Genomic DNA, 21116 nt, shown 5'->3' with positions numbered 1-21116 from the left:
TACCTACTAGAGAAGTGAGGTCTGCAAGCCAGAGGAAGAATAAAATTGGGAATTCATTTTTTTGGATTTATTGCTTTTTTAAATTATAAGCATATTTTTAAAATTGAAATAGAGAATTTTAATTTTACCTCTAATTTATTTCTTCCCAAAAAATCTCAATCAAAAATTTAAAAAATGTAAGCAAGGGTAGTGCATACTTTCATGTTTCATATATTACTTTGTACTCGCAGCAAAACATTGCATAGGCCATAAATGAAAATTATTGGGCCTGTTGGGAATTCATTTTTAAGAAATGACCTGTGTTGTCTTGGTTTAGGATCACAGCCTTTAGCTATGATTAAGGACAATTCACTGAGTATTAAGAGTACTAGACTGGGTGTGGACCAACAATAGCCAGAGAACCTGTTGGAGATGCCTCTCCATCCAAAAGCTAGGCATGAGGGATCAATGCAGTATCCTTGTTCCAAGTGGTAACACCTGTAAGGAAGAGGAAAACCTCCATGGAATCAGAACAGTAGATGAGGCTACATATAGGCAGAAGTGTGACAGCTTCGAAGTTCCATGCCAGGAGAAACACCCAGGAAGACCAGCAATTGCAAGGCATCATTGTACACAAGAGGTCTCAGATCATTTCTGGCCTATCAATGGCTGTACCTTTAATCTCTCCAGATCCCAGGTCCAAAAACATACAACTCTAATCCCTCCCCCATCCCAGACAAGCTTCAAAACACTGATCATTTACTTAGGAAACCAGCCTAGGCCTAAGAGCTAAATCCCTTAATGCAATGAAGGCAATGTATGAGTGAGACCTGGCCTTGGAGATCAAAGTGACCCCAAGTGGCCAAGGACAAGTTCCAGTGTCCTTGTTTTTTCTGTTGTTTTTTGTTTTATTTGTTTATTTATTTATTTTTATTTCTAATGCTTTTATTTCCATAGCAAACTGGACAGTGGATAAGGTTATTCAAACCCCACTGTCCCAGTGCATCTGGCCCCGGGTAAGTCTCCTGGCATAGATATTTGTGAGGTGGGCTGGTCTTTGGAAACATTCTCATCAGTGTGCTAGAGCTCATTTTGGGGACATGCGAAGCCTTGTTGCCTTGTCCAAGGAAGACATGTTTGTTTGTTTTTTAAGTTGAGAACCAAATCTGAGGTGGATTGGGAGCATGTCCATCCAGAATACTGAAAGGACTAGGGAAGTGGACACAATTTTTTCCAAGGCAAGCACTGGATTGCTGCTCTAAGACTTGGACTGGTTAATTCAAAGAAGGATCTAGGGGCTCAGACCGTTTCTTTTTGCCTTCAGATAACTACACATCCACTTTAAGGTTTCTTGGTTATTTTGGATTGGGGAGGAGAAGCGGGAATCAGACAGAATTTCCTGAGGGGTAGTGTAAGCCTGGAAGGAGGTCTCTTGGAACTGAACTAATAAATACCCTTTAGTTCCCAGGAAAAGGCTTGCTGTGAGGAATAGTACATGTTCCGAAATTGTTGTCCTGGTTACTGACATGGAAGGCCACAGGAGCAGTGTACACAAGATGAGTATGGTGTATAGAGCACACAGCTTACTATTTTAGTGCAAACACAAGAAGCCAGTGTTTAACATAGGCCAGGGTACATTTTAGTCACAAAGCCCCTTGCTTATACTTGGAAATTGTCCCTATAATGGCAAGATGGTTATGGGAACATTGCGGATGAGGATAACCACAGCAAGACCAGGTTATTTTCTATAGCTAGTCTCACTCCCATATCTTTAAAAGAAATCATTGCCAGAAAATGGTAGCCACACTCATTTTAAAAATACTAAAAAGCCGTCACAGAAAGTCAGGATGAACAAAGCTGTTGTTCCCTCTTCCTTCCTTCCTTTTCATTCTTTAAAACCAAGAAACATTTCCCTCGACCTATGAAGACCAACCAGTGTGAAATGAGATAAAATGAGCTGTTTTGGGAAAACCAGTCTTTCTATGTCCCATTTGGACAGGGCAGGAGCTCAGGGGGCTGTTCTGAGGGCTTCTCAAGGTAGGGCAGTGACCCCCTGTGTTGGATGCACAAGGTCAGGGACCCCATTGCTCCTGTTGGTCTTCAGTGCTTCCTTCTCTTTGCAGACATCTGCAGTTCATGTGGATGTGAACCATATGAATATAGGGAGAAAAAGCTGTATTAGGTTGCTGGGTGGATTTCCCACTGAGATCAGGACAGCAGCATATGGCTCCAAGATGCAACATGATCCTGGGAAAGAATTCTCAGGAGCCTAACTGAAGGCAGTACAGTTCAGTTGGAAAAGGCCCTGGAATAAGAGCCAGAAGATGTGGGTTCTAATCCCAGACTTGCCCCTAGCCAGCTGTGTGACCTTGGGGAAATTACTTTACCTCTGCATCTCCATTCTTGGCCTGAAAATGACGAAAGTTTAGAGTAGATGACGTGATCTTAAGGTTCCTTCCAGCTAGAAAACTCTATGATTCAATCTAGGCTAATACTAAAGTCCGTAAGGACAAAAAGAAGTCATGCTAATGGCTAGACTTTCCAAACTGAAAAGGAAATTTTCTCTCAATTTACCTCTAGTTAACACTAGTTATGAAGTTGTTCTGCCCCGACCCCATATATACATTTTCCCCTTCTTGGTCCCTATTTCTATTTCTGTAAGGGAGAAAAATCAGGAGGTAGGAATAAGCAACAGATCAATTGAGTGTGTGTTTGTATGTGTGTGTGAAAGAGGGAGAAAGAATGGGGTGAGTGGAGGCAAGTGTTTGCTGAATGACTTGTTATTTGCTAACTGTGCAGCAGGTAACACAATGGGAGTTTAGTGGTAAAACTGGATTGGGTAAAATTGGGAATGAATGATGGGTGAAGTCACTCAGTTACAAAATTTTTCTTTTTTGCCTTGAAAATGGGCCAATTTAAAATGCAATTACTAAAAAAAATTAAATAAATAAAATAAACAATAAATAAATAAATAAATAAATAAATAAATAAATAAATAAATAAAATGCAATTACTAAAGCCTTGAATTTTTAACTATACCAAGTCCCCCTGAAGTGGCAGTACAGAAATATTTCCTTATAATTTATTACTAGAAAGATGGAAAATCTACTATTATTATAGGAGATTGTTGGTTCAAAGATTATTTTAAAGAAAATATGTCCATTTAGTATTTCCTAATGATACATATGCCACAAGTAAGGAAACACTCAGAGAGGTAGCATAGGGCCTGGACGTGAGGAAATCTCAATCTCTCCTCTAGTCCCGCTCTTTCCAGCAGGTCATTCAGCTGCTTCAGCCTTAATTTCATCATAGATGAAAGGAATTGGACTAAATGAGATCTAGAGAAAGGGTGGAATCTTTGGGGGTCTGACCTGAAGTCTGACCTCCTACCACTCTCTATAACACCACCCATCTCAAGCACCAATTTTTCCCAGTTAACTACAAATTGTTCTGGGAGGCACTAAGAAAACCTTGAACTTTTCGAAAAGAAATAAAGGAGTAAGTAAAATGGGCTTCTTAATGGTTTCTAAGAAACCTACAAATAGAGGAGAGGGGCAAAAAGAGATTATCATATTTTAGGGTTCTTCAATGACCAATTTAACCAGGAATCAGTACTACCACCATCTGGACTTTTCTTGAACCAAGAATGTCTCTTGTAGCGGAGGTCATCTGAATCTTGTCTAGGGGCACCTGAAGTACCCCTTCCACCACTGAATTCCCTCCTACACAGTGCTCATCAGCAAGGCCACCAAGTTGCTACTGACCCATGTTGGAGTATCCTGTAGTATCTCTCAATTATGAAGGGGCTGTGTGCGTGCCTGCACATGCACTCGCGTGCACACGCGTGCATGCACACACACACACACACACACACACACACACACACACACAGAGCAAGCTCATTCCTATTAAAGTAGAGGAAAACTGCAAGTCATTCAATAGCCAAGAAGCAATGTGGCTTCAAATGCTGTGCCTTTCCAACTATCTGCACATTACAAAGAAATAAGGAAATCTTCATATCTGTTAAAAACAAACACAGAATTGGCATGCATGGTTTTCACTTAAATTTAGTTATCTTTGAAATTATGGGCTATGATTACAGACAAAAAGCAGTGTTATGAACCTGTACCTCAAAGACTGATAATTATTTGAAATGATCAGTCCTTAGCAAAGAGAAACCCTTTCTAGTGTTAAAGACAGGAGAAAGGTTTCTGTAGCTTCAGTATGAACTATCAGGATTATAGATAAAAAAGAGTTGCTTAAAATATGCCATAACATTTCATTTAAAATATAATTAGAATGTCTGGTCCACAATGAAATTATTAATGTAAGCATAACTGTTAAAAAGTTATCAAAAGACTGATTCTATTGAATTGGCCTCTGCTATTTATTTTGTTTTCTCCTGGAGGTCTCTGTTTGGCAGTGACAGCATGATTTCTAAACTACGTTATTCTGCATTTTTTTTTTGATAAATTTTCTGCTGTGTTTTTTAGACAAAAGAAAAATCACCAGTTTATAAAAAAGGAGCCTGAAGAGTTTGCTCCTGAAATACAGACAAGAGGTTTTATAAAAAGGATATTGGTTCCTTGCTATAAAAAGCGACCGAAAGGTAACAGACCTGAAAACAAATTCTCACAGTGTTTTCAGTGTTGGCTGTTTACAAGGCATTCAATAGAACAGAGATAGATGGATACCATACACATTGTGTAATAATTTGCTATGTTAGACAGCCTCCTAAAGGAATCAGCTATATGAAGTCCCTCACCCCCAACTCTATTAATTGCTTATTGATTCTAAATTGCCCCAGTGGAGGAGTTGACAAGGAATTCACTGTGCTTTATAAACTTTACTGAGATGCCTACAGTGTTTTCCAATTCTGCCTAGTTTCTTTCAGCCAGCCCTGTACCAGGGCCCTAAGTGTCTAGTGCCAGAATTATAAGTTGCTGGTGTTTCTCCCCATGGTTAGCCAGAATTAATGCTAGACAACAAACAGAAGGCTCAATCAGGAGTGAAGAGCAAGACCAGGGAGCTGCCTTGCCATCCTCTGAGGATCTTTCAGGATTCTCGAGATTGGGAGTCAGGGGGTACTTGTGTTTATCACTCTTGGATTTTCCAATGATGTTTTCCCCACACACACACATTTTAAGTGCTATGTATGTAAACAACCCTCTACAAAAGGAAGGCTCCTGTGTATGAGCAAAGTGAGACAGGGAAAATAATGCAGATGCCTAAATATTCAGTAGGACGGTCATGGACTATCACATTTTGCATCCCTGGAAAGATACCCCAAAGGATGGTTATCAATCTATCTCTTATAATTGGGAACAGTGGATCAATCAGTGGCCCAGAGGAGAAATCACAGGAAAATAAACCCAACATATTACAGTGTGTGTGTTTTTTTTTAAATAACAACAATAACAAAGAAATAAAAACTTGAAAGCACCAATAGCCCTGTTGGACACTTGAGCAGAAGTACCCTATCGTAACAGTAAGCTTGGATTTGTACTCTGGACTCTGAATACTCTTTCTTCACATGGAATCACCAAGTGAGTCTGAGTCATCCAACGACAGAGGCAGGTACAGGTCCTATAAGAAGATAAGAGAAAAAGTTAATTATCTTTTTCTGAGCAACTCGGGCTCTGAAATGGGCGAGATTATATGACTGCTTTTATTTTTTAGTTAATATTTTCTCTAATTTTATTTTGAAATATAGATTCACAGGAAGTTGAAGTACAGGGAGGTATACTTATACCACTTAGTCTTCACTCAACTTCCTGCAATGGTAACACATTGCAGTTTTCCATTTACTCGTGTGTGTGTGTGGTGGTGGTGATGGTGGTGGTGGTAGTAGTAGTCCCATGAAGTTTCACCACATGTATGTATTTTTGTGTAATCATCACCAGTCGAGATACAAAACTGCATCCTCACCAAAGGGCTCCCTCTTGCTATGCCTTTATAGCAACATCTACCCCTCCCCCATCCCAAAGCTCTGGTAACCAAAAATCTTTGCTATCACTGTAATTTTGATGTCAAGAATGTTATGTAAATGTAATCATATAGCATGTAACCGTTCACCCATTAAAGGGCATGTGGGATGATTCCAGTTCAGGGCTATTACAAGTAAAGCTGCTATAAACATTCATGTGCAGGTTTTTATGTCAATATGTTTTCATTTCTCTGGGGCAAATGCTCAAGAGCACAACTGCTGAATCATATGGTAATTGCATGTTTAGTTTTGTAAGGACTGTGCTATTGTTTTTGAGAGTGGCTATACCATTTACATTCTCACCAGAAAAGTATTAGTAATCCAGTTTGTCTACATCCTCATCAGTATTTGGTGTTTTCACTACTTTTTATTTTATCCATTCTTCTGAGTTTGTATTGATCTTGTTGTGGGTTTTTTGTATATCCTTGATGGCTAATGTTAAATATCTTTCCATGTGCATAGTTGATATCTGTAATTCCCTCTCAGTGAAATGTATCTTCATGTCTTTTGTTCATTTTCTAATTGGATTTTTTTCTTACTGTTGAGATTTAAGCTACTTTTTTAAATTAAAGTTTATTGGGGTGACAATTGTTAGTAAAGTTACACAGATTTCAGGTGTACAATTCTGTAATACATCATCTATATATCACACTGTGTGTTTATCAACCAGAGTCAGCACTCCTTCCATCACCATATATTTGATCCCTTTTACCCTCATCTACCACCCCCCTTACCCTCTGGTAACCACTAAACTATAGTCTGTGTCTATGAGTTTTTGTTTCTTCATTTGTTTGTCTTGTTCCTTTGTTGTTCTCAGTTTTATATACCACACATCAGTGAAATCATATGGTTCTCGACTTTTTCTGTCTGACTTATTTCGCTTAGCATTACAATCTCAAGATCCATCCATGTTATCATAAATGGCATTATTTCATCTTTTCTTATGGCAGAATAGTATTCTATTGTGTATATATACCACATCTTCTTTATCCAATCATCTATCAAAGGACACCCTTTCTTGGCCACTGTAAATAAAGCTGCAGTGAACATCGGAGCACATATATCTTTATGGATAAATATTTTCAGATTTTTTTGGGTAGATACCCAGGAGAGGGATTATTTTTATATTCTATACATGTCTTTGGTTAGATATGTGGCTTGCAAATATTTTCTCCCAGTCTATAGTTTGTCTTTCCATATCCTTTGCATGGTCTTTGACGGAGCAAAATTTTTTAATTTTAATGAGGTCCAATTGATTAATTTTTTCTTTTTATGGATTGTGCTTTTGTTTTCAAATCTACGAATTATTTGCCTTGCAGAAGATCAGAAGATTTTCTCCTATGTTTCCTTTCTAAATGTTTACATCTATAATCCATTTTTGAGTTAATTTTTGCATAAGACATGAAGTTTAGGTTGGGGATCATTTTATTTATTTATTTTTGGCTATCCAATTGCTCTAGCATCAATTATTTAAAAAGGTACCTTTTCTCCATTGACTGGCTTTTGCATCTTTGACAAAAATCAGTTGTCAATATATATATGTAGGTTCATTTCAGGCTCCGAGAGAATTCCTAGGTTCTGAACAAATGCTTAACCCAGAAAATGTACCCTATCTACATACTTCCAATTTATTTCCTGATGTTTCCATTTCCAGGAATTAGGATTCATGGCTCCAATACTGCCCCAAGCCTGATCAATTGTCATGAGGTAATGGGGGATGATAGGATGATATAGCATTGATTTTTCCCATTGTTACCAGAGCTCTATTTAGGGAGCCTTGTGATTCCTCTTGGACTTACTTCACCCATTGTCTAAATCAGTGAATATCAAATATGTCTTTCTCTCTCAATCTCTCTCTCTCTTCTCCTCTTAAATCTTCTATTAAAATGAAATTTGCTTGGAAGCCGAATACATGAAATAAATAAAACTGTAGTAGTTCTGGTTGAACCAGACATGGGGGAGGCAGAATCTCACCCATCTCCAAGTGAAGCAGTTTGAAAAACCATTGTTTTCATTCATGTTAACAGCAAGATTCTAAAGGGAACTAGAAAACTTAAGGTCAATTCTGTGGATATTTAAGAGATCTACTTTGATAAAATGGAAACAGAGAACTTCAGTAGAGGACTGTCTAAGAAAATTAGAGAATACAGCTTTTCCCTGATGTAGAGGAAAAAGTGAAGATGAGCAATAGGAACAAGAATGGGGAAGAGAGCGATTTATTTCTTTAACATTGAGAATGCTTTTCGCTTGGAAGGAGTAACAGGAAAAGTTTTAGGCAGCTTAGAATGGAAAGAAGAGTAAAGTATATTCAGAAACATGAGGTTTTAATTCTGGTTAATTAGTACTGTGACATTGAACAAGTCTTTTGAGTCTTGGTTTCTTTTTTTTAATTAAAATTTATTGGGGTGATAATCGGTAGTAAAATTATATAGGTTTCAAGTGTACAATTCTGTAATACATCATCTATATCTCACATTGTGTGTTCACCACAAAGAGTCTTGGTTTCTTCATCAAGAAAACGCAGATATCGGAATGGATAATCTGTAAGGTCTCTTCTAGCACAGAGACTATTATTTGGAACTCTTAAGGGAATATTGAGTCCTTAACAAAAAACAACAACAACAAAGGCAACTACAGCGAATAGACTCACTTCTCACCATCATTTCACTGTAAATCAGGGGTTGGCAAACTTCTTCTGTAAAGGGTTAGATAGTAAATATTTTAGACTCTCTTTGCTGGTCATATATGGTCTCTGACACACAGTCTTGTTTGAGTTTTGTTTCCTTTACAACCCTTTAAATATATAAGAAACTTGTTTTATTTTGTTTTGTTTTACATCTGGGGTTAATCCAAAAACAACCAGGCCATAGGCAGCATTTGGCAGCCTTGTTTTCTTTTAATCTACCAAGTAAGATTCCTTAGAAAACTGATAAACAGGTAGGAAGTAAATGTTACAAACAATTACACATTTCTAGAATACGCCATCCAACAACAGCAGAATTCAAATTCTTCTGAAGTGCCCATGGAACATTCTGTAGGATAGATCATATGTTATGTCATAAAACAAGTCTAATAAATCTAAAAGAATTGAAATCATACAAAAATATGTTCTTTGACTACATCAGAACTAAATTAGAAAGCAGTGACAGAGATAGTTTGAAAATTCACAAACATGTGAAAATTAAACAACACACTGCTAAACAGTCAATGGGTCACAGGAGGAATTATAAGGGAAACTAGAAAATACTTTTGAGATAAAGAAAAACAAAATAATAATATACTGGGGGTGCCAAAAATGTATACAAGTGGACACTTTGGTCAATGTTGCTCAAGCAATAGTTCACAGTAATCAGAAATGTCTGGATGCTGATGGTAACCACTTTGAGCACCTCTTGTAATGGCAGAAGTCAAGCTGACTTGCATTCATATTTTGTCATTAGTATACATTGAGTATTAGAATTTTAATAGGTTTTTTTCCCTTTCTTGAAATGTACATACATTTTTTTGGCACCCTCTGTAGAAAAAGTTATGGGATGCAGCTAAAGCAGTGCTCAGAGGGAAATTTATAGATGTTCAGAATATACTAACTCATGGAAAGAAAGAGTAGTAAATTAGTGATTGTCAGAGCATGTATGGAAGGGGATGGGGCTGTGACCACTAAAGTAAATAGAGTTTCTTTTGAGGGTGATAAATATATTCTTGCACAATTGTGTGACTATACGAAAACCCACTAAATTGTATGCTTTAAAACGATGTAATTTATAACATATGAATTACGTCTCAATAAGCAGTTATTAAAAATAGCACTTTGAGTGAGTGTATGACATATTATAGAAATGTACACTTGAAACCTATGTAGTTTTACGAAAGTCACCCCAACAAATTTAATAAAGATAAAAAATAATGCCTTTGAAAATCCCTTACATTGATAATTAGATGCTATTTATGTGATTCTTGAGCATGTAACCTTATACAGCAATATGCATGTAGCAATGTATAATGCATATTGTAATATTCAGGAAGTAATGATGTGTACAAATATAAGAGTAGTAGTAGTTTTTTTCTATGACTATATTGTGACTATTGGTGAATTCCATAAGTTAAACTTACACATAATGCCAAGTCCACTATAGAAGAAAAAGCACAGGATTAAGAGTCAGGAGATCTAACTTTTAGGCCTAGATTTGCCATTTAACTTTCCCCTTTCAGGACCGTTGCTTCTATATCTGAAAACCAAGGAATATGTGGACTAGCAAATCTTTAAGGTTCCTCTTAGTTCTAAAATTCTATAAAATATAAGTTGGATCACTGCCTTTGGTTATTCTTTACTTATACAAAACCAAGAGAAATGTGACAGACACTGCCAAGTTAGTGAACTCCTTGGGAATTGTTCAGGCAGTAAAAACAGACTCTTCATTATGGAGGCCACTTTGAGTTCCACCACTCTGAACCACTGAGCTTCAGCATTCATCTCCGCTCTTTAAAAAAAAAAAAATTTAGACTCCATCAAAATGGAGGCGTAATGTGAGCCTCTGTAAATCTCCCCTGAATTTACAACTAATCGACAGGCAAAATGAAGAGGTCCACTACTGAATTCACCTAAAAGTGGGCAAACCACGCCAGCGGGGGAGGCGGGTAGGGAGAAGTGCGGAGACAGAGCCCCGCGCGTGCAAGAAGCAGAACTACTTCAGTGCTCCAAGCTAGCTGCATCTCAGAACTACCGTAGCTGCAAGAGAGAGAAGAACTCAGACTGCTAGGGCTCCGCTTATTGCCCACAGGGCTGAGTGGGCAGCATATAACACGGCTGAACCCAACGCTCACGGCAGAGACCTCGGAGAAAAGACTGAGGGAAGAAGGCTGAAAACAGTGGTTTTTCTGTTCACAGTAGTAATTCTGTTCACTGACAAGCAGAGAACAGAAGGTTTAGGCTCCCAGAGCTCGCCCCACCCCTACCTGCCCACTGCAAGAAGCAGAAGAGTAGCAGTGTCACATCAAAAGAAGAAAATATTTGCTGTTCTGAGAACTGTGGACCACAGACACAGATTAGCAGCCCAACTAGTTCAAGCAAAGGGGAGGGAGCTGTGGAAGCAGGACCCGCTGTGGTGGTGGTCGCTGCCATTGTTCAGGGCCCACTCTCACAACTCACACTGCCCCTGGCCCGACCTATCTGGGCAGATCCCCGCAGGAGTAAACAGAACTGCTGAAACATAGGGGCTCTGAATCTGGTGCAGGAAGAGCTTTGGAAATTCAAAAGCTCTCTGCATACCCACACGGACACTGTGCCCTGTGACTCAGGGAAACAATTAACAGAGGAGAAGCCCGTCTCCCAGGGAATCCCCCCATTGTGTGAGAAGCTGGAATACTGCAGAGAAAACATAGCACTACCATGTGAGAGAGAAAAAAAGGCTGCAGTAGGAGAGAAAATAAAACATTCTACCAAAAAGTACTGGAAAACAAAAGAAAGAATTCTTCCTATCAGCCAGTTGCAGAAGCCACTACTGTAGATGTCTAGGAAGAGAAACAATAAATCAGTAATTGCCATGAATAGCTAAGGCAACAAGAAAGCTCAGAAAGAAAGTAAAAAGTCTCCAGAAAAGGAACTTAAAGATATGGAAACATGTGACTTAAATGTCAGAGAAATCAAGACTGCAGTTCTGAAAAAACTCAATGAGATGCAAGAAAACACAGAAAGGCAGTTTCATGAACTCAGAAACACAACCAAAGAACAACATGAACACTTTACCAAAGAGATTGAAATTTTAAAAGAGAACCAAATAGAATTTCTGGAGAATAACAACTCAATAGAAAAAATCAAGAATGAAATAGCCAGATAGATTGTAGAGTTGACCAGATGGAGGAAAGAATCAGTGACATCTAAGATAAAAACGTGAAAATGACAGGGATGGAAGAAGAAAGAGACTTGAGATTTAAAAAAAATGAAAGAGCTCTACAAGAACTTTCTGACTCCATCAGAAAGAGCAATATAAGAATAATGGGCCTACCAGAAGGAGAAGAAAGAGAGAAGGGAATGGAGAATCAATTCAAACAAATTGTCGATGAGAACTTCCCAAACTTGTGGACAGAACTGGATCCTCGAATCCAAGAAGCAAATAGAACACCTAATTACCTCAATCCCAACAGACCTTCTCCAAGGCACATTGTACTGAAGCTGTCTAAAATCAACGACAAAGAAAGAATCCTCAAGGCAGCCAGGGAAAAGAAGATGGTAACCTAAAAAGAAAAGCCCATTAGATTATCATCCTATTTTGCAGCAGCAAATCTACACGCCAGGAGGAAACAGAACCAAATATTCAAACTATTGAAAGAGACAAATTATGAGCCAAGAATAATATACCCAGCAAAGATAACCTTTAGATATGAAGAAGTAATAAAGACCTTTCCAGACATACAGAAGCTGAGGGAATTTTCTAATACACGACCTGCACTACAAGAAATACTAAAGGAGGATATTCGACCACCATCAACAGGAACAATTTGTGGCAACCAAAACGAAAAAGGGGGAGAGTAAAGGCCTGAACCGGAATATAGGAATGGAGAAAGCGTGATGAAGAAAATGGAATACTCAAAAAATGAAACTTTCTTTTACTTAAACTTAAGGGTAACCACTCAAAAAAATCCAGAAATGAAATATATACCGTAATAAAAGAAGAAACAGAGGGAAACATCACAGAATACCACCACACGGAAATAATAGACAACAACAGAAAGGCAAAGAAAAAATGAAGACACAGCCTTACCAGAAAACTAAAGACAGAATGACAGGAAATCCTCACATGTCAATAATCACCCTAAATGTAAATGGACTGAAGTCACAAATAAAAAGGCACAGAGTAGCAGATTGGATTAAAAAACTAAACCCAACCATATGCTGTCTCCAAGAGACACATCTCAGCTACAAGGACAAGCACAGACTCAAAGAGAAAGCATGGAAATTGACACTCCAAGCAAATGAAATCCAGAGAAAATCAGGTGAAGCCATACTGATATCAGATGAAACAGACGTCAGGGTGAAAAAGGTAACAAGAGACAAAGATGGATATTTCATAATGGTAAAGGGGACTATACAACAAGAAGACATAACAGCCATCAATATTTATGTCTCCAATCAAGGAGCACCGAAATATGCCAAGCAACTACTAGCAGTACTAAAGGGGGAAATTGACCAAAATACAAATATACTAGGGACTTAAATACATCATTTACAGCTATGGATAGATCATCAAATCAGAAAATAAATAACGAAATAGAAGCTCTAAATGACACATTAGATAAAAAGGACATAATTGACATATATAGAGCACTTCATCCTAAAACATCAGACTACAGTCTTTTCTAGTGTACATTGAACATTCTCAAGGATAGACCATATATTGGGACATACAATCAGCCTCAGCAAATTTAGGAAGATTGAAATCATACCAAGCATATTCTCTGATCACAAGGCTTTGAAATTGGATATCAACTGCAAAAAGAAAGCAGGAAAAAACACAAATGCATGGAGTTTAAACAACATACTTCTAAAGAACAACCGGGTCAAAGGAGAAATTAGAGGAGAGATCAAATGATACATAGAAACAAATGACAATGAAAATACATCCTACCAAAATTTTCGGGATGCAGCAAAAGCAGATTTAAGAGGGAAATTTATATCATTACAGGCCTATCTCAAGAAACAAGAAAAATCCCAAATAAATCACCTCATGTTTCACCTTAAAGAACTAGTAAAAGAAGAACAAGTGAAACCCAAGGTCAGCAGACGAAAGGAAATAACAAATCTCAGAGCAGAACTAAATTAAATAGAGAACAAAAAGACAATAGAAAAAATTAATGTGACAAAGAGCTGGTTCTTTGAAAAGATTATCAAAATTGACAAACCCTTGGGTACACTCTCTAAGATAAAAAGAGAGAAGACATTACTTAACAAAATCAGAAATGAAAAAGGGGAAGTTATTACGGACACCACAGAAATACAAAGGATCATCCAAGAGTACTATGAAGGACTATATGCACTAAATTCAATAACCTAGAAGAAATGGACAAGTTCTTAGAAACATATAGCCTTCCAAGGCTGAACCATGAAGAACTGCAAAATCTAAACAGACCGATCACCAGTAATGAAATTGAATCAGTCATCCAAATCTTTCCCAAAAGCAAAAGTCTTTTTAATATAGTATTGGAAGTCCTCGCCATAGCAATCAGGCAAGAGAAAGAAATAAAAGCATCCAAATTGGGAATGAAGAAGTTAAAGTAACACTCTTTGCAGATGACATGATGCTATATATAGAAAACCCTAAAGACTCCTCCAAAAAGCTATTAGAAACAATCAACGAATACAGTAAAGTTGCTGGCTACAAAATCAATGTACAAAAGTCCATTGCATTCCTATATACTAACAATGAAATATCAGAACAAGAAATACAAAAAACAATTCCTTTTGTAATTGCAGCAAAAAGAATAAAATACATAGGAATAAACTTAGCCAAGGATGTGAAGGACCTATATGCTGAAAACTATAAGACATTTTTGAAAGAAATTGAAGAAGACACAAAGAAATAGAAAGACATTCCATGCTCAGGGATTGGAAGACTCAACATAGTTAAAGTGGCCATATTACCCAAAGCAATATACAGATTTAATGCAATCTCCATCAAAATTCCAATGGCATTTTTTAAAGAAATAGAACAAAAAATCATCAGACTTGTTTGGAACCACAAAAAACCCCGAATTGACAAAGCAACCTTAAGAAAAAAGAACAATACTGGAGGTACCAGACTCCCTGACTTTAGCTTGTACTACAGGGCTACAATAATCAAAACAGCATGGTATGGGCAGAAAAACAGACACATAGACCAATGCAATAGAATTGAGATCCCAGAAATGAAACAACATAAATATGGACAGATAATTTTTGACAAAGAAGCAGGAAACATACAATGGAGAAAAGATAGCCTCTTCAATAAATGGTGCTGGGAGAATTGGATAGCCATGTGCAAAAGAATGAAACTGGACAGCTATCTGTCACCATGTGCCAAAATTAATTCAAAATGGATCAAAGACTTAAGCATAAGCCCTGACACAATAAACTGCGTAGAAGAAAACATAGGTACTAAACTCATGGACCTTGGGTTCAAAGAGCATTTTATGAATTTGACTCCAAAGGCAAGGGAAGAAAAAGCTAAAATAAACGAATGGGACTATATGAAACTTAAAAGCTTCTGCACAGCAAAAGAAACCATCGACAAAATAAAGAGGCAACCAACTGAATGGGAGAAGATTTTTGCCAACAGTGCCTCCGATAAAGGTCTAATATCCAAAATATACAAGGAACTCATGAAACTCAACAACAAAAAAGCAAACAACCCAATTGAAAAATGGGCAGAGGACCTGAAGAGACATTTCTCCAAAGATGACATACAAATGGCAAATAGACATATGAAGAAGTGCTCAACATCAATAATCATCAGAAAAATGCAAATAAAAACCACAATGAGATATCACCTCACCCCAGTCAGAATGGCTATCATCAACAAGACAAATAGTAACAAGTGTTGGAGAGGCTGTGGAGAAAAAGGAATCCTCATACACTGTTGGTGGGAATGCAGACTGGTACAGCTGCTATAGAAGGCATTGTGGAGTTTCCTCAAAAAATTACGACTAGAATTACCATATGACCCAGCTATCCTTCTCCTGGGTATCTACCAAAAAAATCTGAAAACATTTATACATAAAGACACGTGTGCTCCAATGTTCATTGCAGCTTTGTTTATGGTGGCCAAGACATGGAGACAACCAGAATGTCCTTTGATAGATGAATGGGTAAAGAAGTTGTGGTATATATACACAATGGAATACTATTCTTCGGTAAGAAAAGATGATATAGGAACATTTGTGACAACATGGATGGATCTTGAGATTATAATGCTAAGCGAAATAAGTCAGACAGAAAAAGCAGAGAACCATATGATTTCACTGATATGTGGTATATAAGCCAAAAACAACAAAAGAACAAGACAAACAAATGAGAAACAAAAACTCGGAGACACAGACAATAGTTTAATGGTGTCCAGAGAGTCAGGAGGGTGGGGGTGGGAGCTGGGGGTGGAGGGGATCGGGTATATGATGATGGATGGGGGGCTGGTTCTTGGTGGTGGACACACAGTGGGATTTGTAGATGGTGTGTTGCGGAGTTGTGCACCTGAAATCTATGTTGTTTTGCTGACAGTTATCACCCCAATAAATAAAAAATCAAAAAAGTAAAAAAAAAAATTTAAATTATTAGTTTCAGGTACACAAAACAACATAGTAATTAGACACTTATATATCTCACAAAGTGGTCACCCCAGTAAGTCTATTATTCATCTTACACTGTACATAGTTATTACAATATCATTTGCTATATTCCATATGCTGTACTTTATGTCCTGTGACTATTTTTTTAATTATAGTTGAATTCAATATTAATTTATTAATATGTTAGTTTCAGGTATACAGTGTAGCAGTTAGACATTTATATAATTTATGAAGCAATCCCCTCAATAAGCCTAGTACCCACCTGACACTATACATAGATTTTACAATATTATTGACTATATTTTTCATACTGCACTTTACATCTCTGTGAATATTTTGTAACTACCAACTTGTACTTCTTAATCCCTTCAATTTTTTCACCAAGCCTCCAAACGCCCTCCCATCTAGTAACCATCAGGTTGTTTTCTGTATCTATTAGTCTGTTTCCATTTTGTTTGTTCATTTATTTTATTCTTTAGACTGCACATGTAAATGAGATCATAGACTGTTTCACTCTCTTTTTCTGTTTTATTTCACTTAAAATAATACCTTCAAAATCCTCTAGGTCCATCCATGTTGTTGCAAATGATAAGATTGCATTCCTTTTTATGGCAGAGTAATAGTACATTGTGTAAATATACCACAATTTCTTTATCTTTATTAATGGTCATTTCAGTTGTTTCCATATTTTGGCTACTCTGAATGGCACTGCAGTAAACAGGGGTGCATATATCTTTTCGAATTAGTATTTTGGATTTCTTTGGGTAAATACCCAGGAGTGGAATTACTGGGTCATAACATACTTTATTTTTACTTTTTTCAGGGACCACCATACTGTTTTCCATAGTGACTGCACCAATTTGCAATCCCACCAACAATGCATGAGGGTTCCCTTTTTTCCACATCTTTGCTAAGACTTCTTGTTTGTTGCTTTATTGATGATGGCCATTCTGACAGTGTAAGGTCATAATTCATTGTGTTTTTTTATTTGCATTTCTCTGAAGATTAGTGATATTGAGCATCGTTTCATGTCTATTGGTGATCTGTATGTCCTGTTTGGAGAAATGGTTATTCAATCCAATTGTTTAATTGGATTGTTCGTTTTTTTAGTGTTGAACTGTATGAGTTTTTTTTTCCATAAATTTTGAATATTGACCCCTAATCAGATTTATCATTGGCAAATATCTTCTCTTATTCAGTAGGATAACTTTTCATTTTGTTGATGGTTTCTTTTGCTGTGAAAAAATTTTAGTTGGATGTAGTTCCATTTCTTTGTTTTGTTTCCCTTGCCCAAGCTGATAGATCAGTAAAAATATTACTAAGGGTAATGTCTGAGAGTTACTGCCTATGTTCACTTCTAGGAGTTTCATGGTTTTGGGTCTTATGTTCATGTCTTTTGTCCACTTTGAGTTTATTATTATATATGGAGTAAGCCATATATAGTATATAAGCCATACATAAGTAGGTGGCCCAGTTTCATTTTTTGCATATATCTCTCCAGTTTCCCCAGCACCATTTATTGAATAGATTGTCTTTACCTCAGTGTCCATTCTTGCTTCCTTTGTCATAGTTTAAATGACAATACAGGCATGGATTTATTTCTGGGCTCCCTATTCTCTTCCATGGATCTATGTGTCTGTTTTTATAGCAATGCCATGTTATTTTTATTACTGTGGCCTTGTACTAAAGTTTGATATCAGGGAGGGTGATTCTTCCAGCTTTGTTGTGGTTTCTCAGGGTCGCCATGACTATCCAGACTCTTCTATGGTTTCATATAAATTTTAGAATTATTTGTTTCAGTTCTGTGGAAAATGCCATTGGTATTTTGATAGGGTTTGCACTGAATCTACATATTGCTTTGGGTAGTATGGACATTTTAACTATATTAATTCTTTCTATCCATGAGCATGGCATGTGTTTTCACATATTAGTATCTTCCTCAGTTTCTCTCTTCAATGTCTTATAATTTTCTGATTACAGGTCTTTTGCTCCCTTGGTTAAATTTGTTGCTAGGCATTTTATTATTTTTTTGATTCAATTGTAAATGGGATTTTTTTCTTGATTTTCTTTTCTGATAGTTTTTTATTGGTGTATAAATATGCAACCAATTTCTGAATATTAATTTTGTATCCTGCTACTTTACTGAATTCATTTATCAGTTCTAATAGTCTTTTTGTGTGGAATCTTCGGGATTCTCTATATATAGTATCATGCCATCTGCAAGTTATGACAGTTTTAATCTTTTCTTTTCAATTTGGATGCTTTTTAATTATTTTTCTTGTCTGATTGTTGTGGCTAGGATTTCCAGTACTATATTGAATAAAAGTGGTGAAAGTGGGCATCCTTGTCTTGTCCCTGGTCTTAAGGAGAATGGTTTTACCTTTTCCCCATTGAGTATGATGTTAGCTGAGAGTTTGTCATATGTGGCCTTTATTATGTTGACATATGTTCCCTCTATTCCCACTTTGCTGAGAATTTTTATCATAAATGGGTGATGGATGTTGTAAAATACTATTTATGCATCTATTGATATGATCATATGATTTTTATTTTTTATTTTGTTTATTTGTTGTATCATGTTAAATGATTCGTGGATATTGAACCAACCAGAAATAAATCACACTTGATTGCGGTGTATAAACTTTTTAATGTATTGTTGAATTCTGTTTGTTGATATTGTCTTAAGTATATTTACATGTATGTTCATCAGGGATTTTGGCCTATAGTTTTCTTTTTTTGTAATATATTTGTCTGTTTTGGAGTCAAGGTAATGGTGGCCTTGTAGAATGAGTTTGGGAGCCTTACTTTCTGTTGGATTTTTTGGAATAGTTTGAGAATAGGTGTTAATTCTTTGAAAGTTTAGTGAAGTACACATGTAGAGATATTTGTTAAAGGTCTTTTGTGAGGTGAGAGCTTGTTGATTACTGATTCAATTTCATTAGTACTTTTCAGTTGTTTCAGATTTTTTGTTTCTTCTTGATTCAGCCTTGGAAGTTTGTCGGCAGCTAGGAATTTATCCATTTCTCCCAGATTGTGAAATTTGCTGGTGCATAGTTACTTATAGTATTTTCTTAATTTTTTGGTGTGTGTTTCTGTGGTGTCTGTTGTCAATTCTTCTCATTCGTTTATTTTTTTTCCTCTTTTTTTAAAAATTTATTGGGGTGACAATTGTTAGTATAATTACATAGATTTCAGGTGTACAATTATGTATTACATCATCTATAAATCCCATTGTGTGTTCACCACCCAGAGTCACTTCTCCCTCCATAACCATATATTTGATCCCCTTTACCCTCATCTCCCACCGCCCACACCCCTTACCCTCTGGGAACCACCAAACTATTGTCTGTTTCTGTGAGTTTTTGTTTCTCATTTGTTTGTCTTGTTCTTTTGTTGTTTTTGGTTTATATACCACATATCAGTGAAATCATATGGTTCTCTGCTTTTTCTGTCTGACTTATTTCGCTTAGCATTATACTCTCAAGATACATCCAAGTTGTCACAAATGTTCCTATATCATCTTTTCTTACCGCCGAATAGTATTCCATTGTGTATATATACCACAACTTCTTTATCCATTCATCTATCGAAGGACATTTTGGTTGTTTCCATGTCTTGGCCACCATAAACAAAGCTGCAATGAACATTGGAGCACACGTGTCTTTAATATAAATGTTTTCAGATGTTTGGGTAGACACCCAGGAGAGGGATTGATGGGTCATATGGTAATTCTATTCGTAAATTTTGAGGAACCTCCACACTGCCTTCCATAACGGCTGCACCAGTCTGCATTCCCACCAACATTGTATGAGGGTTCCTTTTTCTCCACAGCCTCTCCAACACTTGTTACTATTTGTCTTGTTGATGATAGCCATTCTGACTGGGGTGAGGTGATATCTCATTGTGGTTTTTATTTGCATTTCTCTAATGATTTAGTGATGTTGAGCATTTTTTCATATGTCTATTTGCCATTTGTATGTCCTCTTTGGAGAAATGTCTCTTCAGGTCCTCTGCCCATTTTTCAATTGGGTTGTTTGCTTTTTTGTTGTTGAGTTTCATGAGTTCCTTGTATATTTTGGATATTAGGCCCTTATTGGAAGCACTGTTTCCAAACACCTGTTCCCATTCAGTTGGTTGCCTACTTATTTTGTCGATGGTTTTTTTTGCTGTGCAGAAGCTTTTAAGTTTCATATAGTCCCATTCGTTTATTTTAGCTTTTTCTTCCCTTGCCTTTGGAGTCAAATTCATAAAATGCTCTTTGAACCCAAGGTCCATGAGTTTAGTACCTATGTTTTCTTCTACGCAGTTTATTGTGTCAGGGCTTATGCTTAAGTCTTTGATCCATTTTGAATTAATTTTGGTACATGGTGACAGATAGCAATCCAGTTTCATTCTTTTGCATGTGGCTATCCAATTCTCCCAGCACCATTTATTGAAAAGGTTGTCTTTCCTCCATTCTATGTTTTTAGCTTCTTTGTCAAAAATTATCTGTCCATATTTATGTGGTTTTATTTCTGGGTTCTCAATTCTATTCCATTGGTCTATGTGTCTGGTTTTCTGCCAATACCATGCTGTTTTGATTATTGTAGCCCTGTAGTACAAGCTAAAGTCAGGGAGTGTGGTACCTCCAGTATTGTTAGCTTTTTGTAAGATTGCTTTGGCTATTCGGGGTCTTTCGTGGTTCCAAACAAATCTGATGATTTTTTGTTTTATTTCTTTAAAAAATGCCATTGGGATTTTGATGGGATTGCATTAAATCTGTATATTGCTGTGGGTAATATGGCCATTTTAACTATGTTGATTCTTCCAATATATGAGCATGGAATGTCTTTCCTTTTCT

At 36.8% G+C, this 21116-nt stretch overlaps 1 protein-coding gene across 3 annotated transcripts in view; it reads right to left on the bottom strand.

Moving 5' to 3' along the window:
* Positions 1-881: 881 nt before the first annotated feature.
* Positions 882-21116, bottom strand: part of DCX (doublecortin) — a 234843-nt gene continuing 214608 nt past the window's right edge. For 2 of the 3 annotated variants that reach the window (XM_033118742.1, XM_033118756.1), the window contains exon 7: positions 882-5565. In XM_033118742.1, the coding sequence (XP_032974633.1) occupies positions 5509-5565 (57 nt within the window). In that variant the 3' untranslated portion in view covers positions 882-5508. Of the gene's footprint in view, positions 5566-10381; positions 10444-21116 lie in introns of those variants that run through there. The other variant, XM_033118748.1, reaches the window with a different exon arrangement.

Source organism: Rhinolophus ferrumequinum, chromosome X, assembly GCF_004115265.2.
Source record: "Rhinolophus ferrumequinum isolate MPI-CBG mRhiFer1 chromosome X, mRhiFer1_v1.p, whole genome shotgun sequence".
NCBI lineage: Eukaryota > Metazoa > Chordata > Mammalia > Chiroptera > Rhinolophidae > Rhinolophus > Rhinolophus ferrumequinum.
This window is presented reverse-complemented; position numbering and strand designations above follow the sequence as displayed.